The sequence below is a fragment of the Stegostoma tigrinum genome, chromosome 1 (genome assembly GCF_030684315.1).
Source record: "Stegostoma tigrinum isolate sSteTig4 chromosome 1, sSteTig4.hap1, whole genome shotgun sequence".
Lineage (NCBI taxonomy): Eukaryota > Metazoa > Chordata > Chondrichthyes > Orectolobiformes > Stegostomatidae > Stegostoma > Stegostoma tigrinum.
In genome coordinates, this window is record NC_081354.1 from 56270790 (window position 1) to 56283139 (window position 12350).

Sequence of the window (12350 nt, forward strand, 5' to 3'; positions counted from 1 at the left end):
ACAAAGTAGCCAATGTATCAACAAATAAGCCACAGCATAAAGTGTTGGGTTCAGTTTACTTGCCTGCCTCCATGTATTGCCACAGTCGGAGGTTATGTACATATCTTCCTTGTACTCAACCAGCTGGGCTCCTAAGTTTCCTAAGAGATGAGAAGTCATTCTTTGACATGATGCAAAGACACCAAACTTTTGAGCAGATATGAACTAATTGCTTACTACAAACATACAAAGGGACTGAGGTATTATTTTCAAACCCAGTAGCATGACCACCATGTATTTTAATGAAACCATTGTTAAAGAATATTCATACTTCACTCACCTTCTCAGTAATGAAATTATAAAGTATTTTGATTCTGAGAACTGCTGCTGATGGAGATTGGTTGGATTAGACACCTATTTGACCAGTGGTTAAATCCACCAACAATGATGGAATCAAAGTATGGGCTAATTTTAACTGTGGTGGTGGTAAACCTGAAAGAGTGTCAGAGATCCAGGGAAAAGCCATCTCCACTGTCATTTTAGGGAGTTCTGACACGACGCAAAGGTCGTCAGGCCATTCACTGTGTGCTGCGTGCTCATTTCAATGACCGTGACAGATAATTTCAAATTAACCCACTCAGAGATGTTATTACACATATCTGGAGTAGATGGGACTTGAACCCAGGTCTCCTGTCTCAGATGTAGGAACACTACCATTGCTCCATGACAGCCCAACGATTGTAGCATTCAGCCAAGTATTGTTGTTCACTGACTATGTACTGAGCAAGGAGCCCCAGCCTGCACTTCTGAAAGACAGCCTAACATGGCAGTAAATATTCTTTTTCAACAGCTCCTCTTGAGATTTTCAGTTTTTAGTATTCAGAACTATCTTTTTCACCCTCCCTCACACATTTATTAGGTGATGCAGTCCATAGAGACATTTTCTCCTGCATGTGTGTTGATGCATAGAGTACAGCCATAGAAGCAGAATAAGAAGAATTCATCAATATACTCAATAATTATTAACTCTCCTACAACACATCAAACAAAGCACTGATCTTCTAGGCATCACAGTACTTAACTTGGCACAGAATCACAGGCACAAACTGTTTTTTCCCCGAAGTTTGACACATATGTCTACACATAAGGTCATCACCCTTAGCACAAATTGGTGAGGTCATAGACAATGTGCTTCTATTGTGTATTCACTAAGCTAGAATATTTTAACCAGGCAGTTACTCACATTTGTACTGCATCTCAAAAGTCTATTTCAGGTCTAAATATGAAATAGACACAGTGTTCATTACAATAACACTTGCGGCAGTTTTCTTCATACAAAACTCCTGAATATATAAGCTGTCTGCTCAAGATTCATTCTCGAGTACATAATTATTACAAAACTTTCAAGATTTTCCATGTCCCCAGCTGACTAATTGTTCCTTCACTAACTGATTTGAAACTGTTCTCTCTTCTTTTCAATCTCTTCTCTCTCACCTCATGCTGAATCTCTGCCTTCCCCTGGCTTATAGTCTCCCTTTCTCCCCCATTCCAATGCAGCTACCCTGCCTCCCCCATCCCTCTTGCATACTTCCATGAGCCTGCAACATACCTTCTTGCTATTTTCTCGACCTCCAGGCCCCTTTCAATGTCCCAGTCTCTTCCACCCATCACTGTGCACCCTCCATGTCTACCCCCCATTGAACTGCTGCTTCCCATTTCCACATTTTCACTCCTCCCAAACTCCTGGAAACCTTATCTCCCACACCTACTCTGTAGCCTACCTTCCTTGCAGCCCTGGCTTCTTCACCCCCACCAACCTGCACCTGGCAAGCAACCAACTTGCCAAAAAAAAAACCATCTCCAGGCACCCTCTCTTGGTCTCAGCAAAAAAAAGTCAGGCCCTGCTCTCCCCATCCTGTCCCTGCTTTCAGACCTCTCTACCAATCCCCTGCCCCCTCCTGAGCCTTGGTCCTGGGCTCTCGTGCTATTTCTGGACCCTGGCTCTAGGCAGACACTCCCAGCAATTCCCTCACCGCCAACACTTATTTACCCAGCTGTGTACTACTCCTCCAATTACCAGTAATATCTCTCCCTCTCATGAATCTATCAGCAGTTCAAAAGAACAGCTTACCACCACCTTCTCAAGGGTAATTAGGGATGGGAGTAAGAACGGGCCTGGCCAGAGACACACACATCCCATGAACTGGAAGGAGGTAGAGATTACAATTATGGCACAGAAGAGAACCAGCCCGTGATTAGATGAAGAGCTCCTGACCACTTCCTTCTTTTCTGTTTACTGGGTGAGGGGGAATTTGCTCTGATCGACTTACCTGTGCATGGATTTCCCAGGGCATTATGGGACATTTGGGGCAAATGTGCCCACTGTTCCCATGCATTTTCCATGCTGTAGCCTACCCTTCTTAAAAACAAAGTACATTAAGAACGTAGCAGCTGTTTAAGCTGTCTCCAGATCACTAGTGTAGCATTAGTCACAGAGTCAGATCTTCGAGGTTCTTTTTCTTTTATTATTATTTCACAGTAAGAGGGCAATGCTGGTTGGGCCCATTTGTTGCCCAGCTCTAGTCATTCTTGAGAAGGTGGGTGGTAAGACATTTTCGTGAACTGCTGCAGTACTTGAGGAGTAGAGACTCTCACAGAGCTCTGTTGCAGTGTGGAGACTTCAGTCCAGAACATAGGAAGGAGGCATCCCTCTGGGCACTCACTGTGAAGGACAAGTTAGTAATTAATCATTGAAGCCAATACAGAGACAGTGAACCAGAGGATCTGCAGCAGAGCCAGGAGAAGTCAAAACCTCCCTTGGGTTTTCAAGGTTATCTCCTACCCAGCACACTGTAATTCTCTGATGTATCAAACATTCAGCACACGCCCAGCAGGAATCAGAATGCATGCCTAACATTCATATCTTCCAACAGAATAAAACAAAGAACTACAGGTACTGGAAATCTGAGCACACAAAAGCAGAAATAACTGGAGGTATTCAGCAGGCCTGGCAGCATTTGTTGAGAGAAAATAGAGTTAATGTTTTGAATCCAGTGATAGTGTCAACGTCACTAACATGTATCACAAAAGAGGTGTGGACAAGACCATAATACGCGTTTCCCAAATCTGAACAATAATCATTTATCACCATTCTCTGCTTTCTGTCTCTTAGCCAATTTTGTAATCATGCTGCCATTTTCCCTTCTATGGGAAATTTGCTAACAGGTCTATCATTTTACAGTTCTACAAAAACCTTGTATACAATGTTATTATTGCCAACTGAGATCACAACAATGAAAAAGTCAGATCCCAGATGGAAGCCTGGCTTGGATAATCTTAAGTTTTATTTTTCTTTTTGTTCACACTGGATGTCAGTCACTGAACATAATCACAAGAGGGTACCAATGTGTGTTTAACAAAAAGATATAAATGTATATTACAAAATAAAAGTACCAGTTCTATTTCACTTTACAGAAACAATTGGGCCAATCTCATTACAAGTGTCAGAAGGAAAGGGTCATCCTTCTTATCCAGCAGTAATTCTCAGTGACAGTCAGCCCAGTCTGCACATCATATGGAACAATCGTCATCAGTTTACTTTTGACAAATCATCATGTATTCGATAGATTCTATTTTCTTAATGACACAGGAACAGGAGTAGGTTAATCTGATTGAACGCTTTAATGCTTTTTGCCCACCCCATCACCATAACCCTCAATGCTATTGGCAATCAAAAATCTATCAGTATGTTCCTCTTACTGTGAAGCTGAGCAAAGGAAGAAAGCCTGCAGTGGCATGAGAAGATGCCAGACAAAATGTCACATTTCCTTCAACACTTTGGTCCTCTGTCAAGGTCCATTTCGTGATTTTATCAGCACTTCTTAAAAATAGAGAAACACACATGACTACAGTATGATAATCCTGGACAAATATGGTATTGCTGGAGTCCTGAACAAGGTGAAAAACAATTTTCATACATATATGTAGCTAGCAAATGTTTTAAAAGACATTATATAGTCTGGCAAAGATGGCTATTATATTCATGTGAATGAACTTATAATAAGACAAGTCTGCTCTGCCATTCAATGAGATCATGGCTAATTGATAATCCTTAAATCCACTTCTTTGCCTTTTCTCCACAATCCTTGATTTTCTTACTGATCAAAAATTTGTCAATCTCAGCTATCAATATACTTATCAAACCAGTCTCTCCAGCCCTCTGTGTTAAAGAATTTCACATCTGCATTTCTTTCTCTCAAGAGTAGAAATTTCTCCTCAGTTCTGTCTTAAATGGTCAACCCCTCACTCTGAAATTATGCCCTCTAGTCCTAGAGTCTCCCACGTGGGGACATGACCTTTCTGCATCTACCCTAACGAGTCCCCCAAAGAATTTTATAGATTTCAAGAAGGTGTCATCTCATTATCCTAGACTCCAATGAGTACAAGCTTAACCTACTTAATCTTACTCATAAAAATCTCCCTCCATACCCAGCACCAACCTAGTTCTGCTTCCAATACCAGTATACCTTTCCCTAAATAAGGGAACCAAAACTGGCAACAGTATTCCAGGTGTGGTCTGACAAGTGCCTTGAATAGTTATAGCAAGACTTCCCTATATTTTACATTCCATTGCTTTGAAATAAAGACTAACATTTCAAATCTCTCTTTACTTCAGCTACCTGCAGATTTTCTCATTTAAATAATATTCAGCCCCTCTATTCTCCTTGTTAAAGTGTATAACCTCACATTTTCCTACATTCTATTCCATGTGCTAAGTTTTTGCATATTCAATAAATCTGCCTATATCCACCTGCAGACTCAGTATGTCAACCTCACTGCTTCCTTTCTCACATATTTTTGTGTCATCTGCAAACTTGATGATAGCACATACATTCACTTTCCTCATCCAAGTCAGCAATATATATTGCAAATATTTGTATTCCTAGCACTGATCCCTGTGGCACTCCACTAGTTACAGGTTGCCATTCTGAAAATGTCCTCCTTTTTCCATTCCTCAATCTTCTAATGTTTAGCCAATTCTCTATTTATTTTAATACATTGTTCCAACCACCATAGGCTCTTAACTTCTTAAGTAGACCAACATGCCATAACTTTAATGCCTTTTGGAAATCCAATGTATTGTATCTACTAGTTTTCCTTTATCTATCCTGTGTGTTACCTCCTCAAAGAGTTCTAATAAATTTGTCAGGCAAAGTTTCACCATCATGAAGCCAAGCGAATTCTGATTAGATTTCTAAATGTTCTGCTATTAAATCCTTTAAAATAGACTCAAACATTTTCAAGCAATAATCTTCCAGAAACTTCTCAGAAGTCATGTTAGCCAAACAATCATCATTCTCTGTACTCCTAATGGGTCTGGAAAGCTAACTAATATGTAATAAACTGCCAAATAGAAAAATATCACCAAGAAAAAAAAACACAAACTTGCTACAATATAATCATAAGTTACATCCATCCCACAAGAAGACGTGTGAATGACTTTCCATTTAACCCCTGAAATGGGCCACAGACAGTTGGTCATCTACTATACAACTCTTTGCCCTGAAGCTGATCGCCACTCAACCTCCAGAAGGCTTGATCACATGACTCCCACAATACAGAGTCCAACTACATTTTAGCAATACAATTTTGAACCAGTGACAGTATCAATAAAAGATGATAAGATAAAAATAAGAGAAGGTAAAACACAGACTTCCAAGTTTAGGCAGTTCCCATCATATCTTTGGTACATTATCCCACATTTCTCTCACTCTCTCCCATACAGTCATCTACAAAAACATTACGCAGAGAACCATAGAGCTGTACAGCATGGAAACAGATCTTTCAGTACAACTCATCCATGTTGACCAGGTATCCTAAATTAATCTAGACCCATCTACCAGCTTTTGGCCCATGCCCCTCTAAACCCTTCCTATTCATATACCCCCCCAGATGCCTTTTAAATGTTGTGATTGTACCAGCTTCCACCAATTCCTCTGATAACAAAGTGTGAAGCTAGATGAACACAGCAGGCCAGGCAGCATCTCAGGAGCACAAAAGCTGACGTTTCGGGCCTAGACCCTTCATCAGAGAGGAGGATGGAGAGAGGGTTCTGGAATAAATAGGGAGAGGGGGGGAGGCGGACCAAAGATGGAAAGAAAAGAAGATAGGTGGAGCGGAGAGTATAGGTGGGGAGGTAGGGAGAGGAGAGGTCAGTCCAGGGAAGACGGACAGGTCAAGGTGGTGGGATGAGGTTAGTAGGTGGGAAATGGAGGTGCAGCTTGAGGTGGGAGGAAGGGATGGGTGACAGAAAGAACAGGTTAGAGAGGCAGAGACAGGCTGGGCTGGTTTTGGGATGCAGTGGGGGGAGGGGACGAGCTGGGCTGGTTTAGTGATGCAATGGGGGGAGGGGAAGAACTGGGCTGGTTTTGGGATGCATTGGGGGAAGGGGAGATTTTGAAGCTTGAGAAGTCCACGTTGATACCATTGGGCTGCAGGGTTCCCAAGCGGAATATGAGTTGCTGTTCCTGCAACCTTCGGGTGGCATCATTGTGGCACTGCAGGAGGCGCATGATGGACATGTCGTCTGAGGAGTGGGAGGGGAAGTTAAAATGGTTAGCAACTGGGTGGTGCAGTTGTTTATTGCGAACCGAGCGGAGGTGTTCTGCAAAGCGGTCCCCAAGCCTCCGCTTGGTTTCCCCAATGTAGAGGGAGCCACACCGGGTACAGTGGATACAGTATACCACATTGGCAGATGTGCAGGTGAACATCTGCTTAATATGGAAGGTCATCTTGGGGCCTGGGATGGGGGTGAGGGAGGAGGTGTGGGGGCAAGTGTAGCACTTCCTGCGGTTGCAGGGAAAGGTGCCGGGTGTGGTGGGGTTGGACGGCAGTGTGGAGTGGACAAGGGAGTCACGGAGAGAGTGGTCTCTCCGAAGGCAGACAGGGGTGGGGATGGAAAAATGGCTTGGGTGGTGGGGTCGGATTGTAGATGGCGGAAATGTCAGAGGATGATGCATTGTATCCGGAGGTTGGTGGGGTGGTATGTGAGAACGTGGGGGATCCTCTTGGGGCGGTTGTGGCGGGGGCGGGGTTTGAGGGATGTGTTGCGGGAAACGTGGTCAAGGGCGTTCTCGACCACTGCAGTGGGAAAGTTGCGGTCCTTGAAGAATGTGGACATCTGGGATGTGCGGCAGTGGAATGCCTCATCCTGGGAGCAGATGTGGCTGAGGCGGAGGAATTGGGAATACGGGATGGAATATTTGCAGGAGGGTGGGTGGGAGGAGGTGTATTCTAGGTAGCTGTGGGAGTCGGTGGGCTTGAAATGGACATCAGTTTCTAGCTGGTTAGTGGTATACTGTATCCATTGTACCCGGTGTGGCTTCCTCTACATTGGGGAAACCAAGCGGAGGCTTGGGGACTGCTTTGCAGAACATCTCTGCTCGGTTGGCAGTAAACAACTGCACCTCCCAGTTGCGAACCATTTTAACTCCCCCTCCCATTCCTCAGACGACATGGGCCTCCTGCAGTGCCACAATGATGCCACCCGAAGGTTGCAAGAACAGCAACTCATATTCCACTTGGGAACCCTGCAGCCCAATGGTATCAACGTGGACTTCACAAGCTTCAAAATCTCCCCTTCCCCCACTGCATCCCAAAACCAGCCCAGTTCGTCCCCTCCCCCCACTGCATCATTAAACCAGCCCAGCTCGTTCCCCTCCCCCCACTGCATCCCAAAACCAGCCCGGCCTGTCTCCGCTTCCCTAACCTGCTCTTCCTCTCGCCTATCCCTTCCTCCCACCTCAAGCCGCACCTCCATCTCCTACCTACTACCCCATCCCATCTCCTTGACCTGTCCGTCTTCCTTGGACTGACCTATCCCCTCCCTACCTCCCCACCTATACTCTCCGCTCCACCTATCTTCTTTTCTCTCCATCTTCGGTCCGCCTCCCCCCCTCCCTATTTATTCCAGAACCCTCTCCCCAACCCCCTCTCTGATGAAGGGTCTAGGCCCGAAATGTCAGCTTTTGTGCTCCTGAGATGCTGCTTGGCCTGCTGTGTTCATCCAGCTTCACACTTTGTTATCTTGGATTCTCCAGCATCTGCAGTTCCTATTATCACTTCCACCAATTCCTCTGTTAGCTCATTCCATACGTGCACCACCGTCTGTATGAAAATAATGCCCCTTAGGTCCCTTTCATATCTTTCCACTCTGACCTTAAACCTAGGCCCTCTAGTTTTGGACTCTGCTAGCCTTGGGAAAAGACATTGGCTATTCACCTTATTCATGCCCATCATGATTTTATAAATCGCTATAAGATCACCCCTCAGCCCCCGATGTTCCAGGGAAAATAGCCCCAGCCAATTCAGCCTCTCCCTATCGCTCAAACCTTTGAACTGTGGCAAGGTCCTTGTAAATCTTTTCTGAACCCTTTCAAATTTCACATCCTTTCTACAGCAGGGAGACCAGAATTGGACGCATTATTCAGAAGTGACCCAACCAATGTCCTGTATAGCTACAACATAACCTCCCAACTCCTATAGTCAATGCACTGACCAATAAAGTGAAGCATACCAATCGCCCTCTTCACTGTCCTGATGGTACTGTATTAGACACTTACTGATTGAATGTTAAATGAATGAGTCAACATTTCCTTCAGGTTTTTAAACCCATCCTAAAAAATCATCCAGAAGAAAAAGCTCTGTGTTAAGCAAAGTTATTCGACCTATCATTAAACATAGCTTTTCGAAATAAATAATTAGTTTTACCTGCTCCCATTATAAGTCCTGGTGCTGAATCTTTGGTGTGAACAGTGCCTGATACGTAAGGGTTGTCAGCCCAACGAAGGTGCAGATGAACAGAGCATTCGGGCTACAGAAAAGACAAGCGATAAATTCATATTTTAGGATTAATTGATGATTTGCATTTCATTCATTACTCTGTATGAAACACATTCCTCTAACTGTATATCTAAAGTTTCTAAGATTGTTTCCAAATGCTACAAAAACAAATAATTAATACCATTTGGGATGATTTAACAAATAAGGTTTTCTCATTTAGGCTAGCAATTTCCAGCATATTTTCTTGCATTCAACTTTGGATAATGCAACTCAGGAAAGATACACGGGCCTTGGAGGGTTTCAGCACAGATTGACTCGAATGAAACCAAGCAAAGTATCTATGAGGGTCAGTCAACATCCATGGAGAGAGAGCAAGCTGTTATCTAGACTTGAAATGTTAGCTTGCTCTCTCCCCATGGATGCTGTCTGACCTGCTGTGATCTCAAGTTTTCAGTACAGATTCCAGCATCTGTAGTAATTTGCTCTTACAAAGTACTTATGAGGTTAAGAGCAATAAATCTGTAATGTATCACCAGACACAGTAGATTGTGGGTGATCTAATCATGTTGTAGATTTAGTGATGCAAGTTAAATAAGAAACAGCTTTAACAAACAAAAGACCCAGCTATGGGCTATTACCCATTCAGAGTGCAGGGAGAGGGGTTCACCCCTAATTTTAGAAAGTTATTCTGAGGCAATCACAATGCAAATAAAAACTGCACACAATGCACTATCAAATTACAAAATCAAGATAATTTTGTATTACAAAACAACCAAATGACGTGCTGTTTCTGCGAATTGCAACACAATATGTAAAGTTTCTCATTGCTGACACTCAGTCACATAGTATAACACGTAGTATGGTGCCAAATGTGTGAACTAGTTGCATCTCCTTGTAGTAAAGTCATAAAGTCACAGACATACAACACAGAAAGAGACCCTTAAGTCCAAATCATCCATGTTGAACTAAACTAGTCGCATCTGCCTGCTCCTGGCCCATATCTCTCCAAATCTTTCCTATTTATGAATCTATCCAAACGTCATTTAATTATTGTAATTGCATTCCTCAGGAAGTTTCTTCTACATGCAAACCACCCTCTGTGTAAAAACATTGCCCCTCACGTCTTTTTTAAATCTCACTGCTTTCACCTTAAAAACATTCTAAAACCTAGTCTTGAAATCCCCCATCCTAGGGGAAAGACAATTACCCCAAACTGTATGTATACCTCTCATTATTTTATAAACTTCTATTACGGTGCCTCCTCCTACGCTCCAGTCCCAGCCTATCCAGCCTTTCTTTATAATTCAAACCTTCCATACCCATCAACATCCCGGTAAATCTCTTCTGAACCATCTCCAGCTTGATAATATCCTTCCTATAACTGGGCAACCAGAACTGGACACAGTACTGCAGAAGAGATCTCACCAAGGTCCTGTACAATCTCAACAGGGCTTCCCAGCTCCTATACTCAAGGGCTGAACAAAAGGCAAGTGGGCCAAACACCTTTTTAACAATCCTGTCCATTTGAGACACAGCCTTCAAAGAATTATGCACCTGCATCCCTAGGTCCCTCTGTTCTACAACATTTCCCAAAACCCCACCATTAATTGTATGAGCCCTACCCTTGTTTGTTGTACCTAAAAGCAATACTTTTGCATTTATACACAATGAACTCCATCTGTCATTTTTCAGTCCATTGAGCTATTCGATCAAGATCCTTCTGTAATCTTCAAAAACATTCTTCACTATTTACAATGCCACCAATTTTGCTGTCATCCACAAACGTACTAATCATGCCTTCTATGTTCTCCCCCAAATCATTTATGCAAATTACAAACAAAAATGGACCAAGAACCAATCCCTATGGAATACCACTGATCACAGGCCTCCAGTCCGAAAAACAACTCTCCACCATTATTCTCTGTCTTCTACCATTAAGTCAATTATGTATCCAATTGGCAAGCTCACCCCAACTTTACTAACTAGTCCACCATGTGGGACGCTATCAAAGGCTTTACTAAAATCCAAATAAACAACGTGTACTGCTCTGCCATCATCAATCTTTTTGGTAATTTCCTCAAAAGACTCAATCAAGTTTGTGAGACACAAGTTTCCTCGCACAAAACCATGCTGACAACCCCTAATCAATTTTTGCCTCTCTAAATGTCCATAAACCCTATCTTTTATAATCACCTTCAACAATTTACCCACAACCAAAGTCAGACTCACAGGCTCATAGGTTCCCAGTTCCTCCTTACAACCTTTCTTAAACAATGGTGTGACATTAATTACCCTCCTTGCCATCAGGCACCTCAACTGCAGTTATAGATGATGCAAACCTTGTATTTAATTTTCTGTGATTACTAGATGGTGCCAAATATGTGAACAAGATGCACTGCCCTTCTAGTAAAATTTTTCATTTCCTGTGGTTACCACAAATGTAGTTCAAATATGTACATATATTTTAATGAAAAAATCCTTAATTGAAATTATTAACACCAAATTTGTATGTTATTCATATGGATACAGCTGGGGTGCTAAAAAAAAACTGCATTGATTGTAGAATGTTCTGTTTCCGAGAACTGGTTAAATTTTGAATATTATCCATATTAGCAAACTCATCATTAACAGAGGATATAATGAGTGAAGTTTGACGGTGGAATCTGAATTCAATTTTAAAAATCTGAAACTAAAAGCCTAAAGATGACCTTGAAACCATTGCTCATTATTGAAAAAAATTCACCTGGTTCCCTAATATCCTTCCTTTAGGTACGGAAACTGCCATCTTTACCTAACTTTGACCTTTATGTGACTCCAACCCACAGCAATGTGAATGAGTCTTAACTGCGCTCTGAAATGGTCTGGGAAGAGGTTCAGTACTAGGAAGTGTCAAAAATGCAATGAAACCAGGTGGGTCACCTGGCAGCAATGTAGACACCTGTAACGTGAATGGTAAACACAGCCTTGTCGACCCTGCAAAGTCCTGCTCACAAACATCTGGGGGCTAGTGCCAAAATTGGAAGAGCTGTCCCACAGACCAGTCAAGTAAAAGCTTGACACTGTCACACTGATGGAATCATTACTTACAGACTATATCTCAACACCACAATCACCATCTCTCAGGGTGTCCAATCTCACCAGCAGGGCAGACCAAGCACATGTGGTGGTAGTGTGGTATGTTTGAAGCAGCTGCCCTGGGTGTCCTCAACATTGACTCAGGACCCTGTGAAGACTTATAGCATCAGCTCAAACATGGACATGGAAACTTCCTGCTGATTACTACATACTGTCCTCCCTCAGCTGATGAATCAGTACTCCTCCATGAGCAAACACTTGGAGGAAGCACTAGAGTTGGCAAGAGTGCAGAAAGTGGGGCATTTCAATGTCCACCACCAAGAATGGCTTGACAGCAGCACTACTGATCGAGCTGGTCAGGTACTATGGGGCACAGCTGCTAGACGGGGTATGCAACAGGTGGCAAGGGAACCAACAAAAAGGAAAAACATACTTGACCTTACTTACCATATTCA

General features: G+C 42.9%; 1 protein-coding gene across 4 annotated transcripts in view; it reads right to left on the bottom strand.

The window, feature by feature from the left end:
- The window catches only part of sorcs2 (sortilin-related VPS10 domain containing receptor 2), a 569963-nt gene that overhangs the window by 83774 nt on the left and 473839 nt on the right, over positions 1–12350 (bottom strand). For all 4 annotated transcript variants that reach the window (XM_048531558.2, XM_048531550.2, XM_048531562.2 and 1 more), the window contains 2 exons: positions 8749–8851; positions 64–140 (listed from right to left, as the gene is read on the bottom strand). In XM_048531558.2, the coding sequence (XP_048387515.1) occupies positions 64–140; positions 8749–8851 (180 nt within the window). The remainder of the gene's footprint in view (positions 1–63; positions 141–8748; positions 8852–12350) is intronic.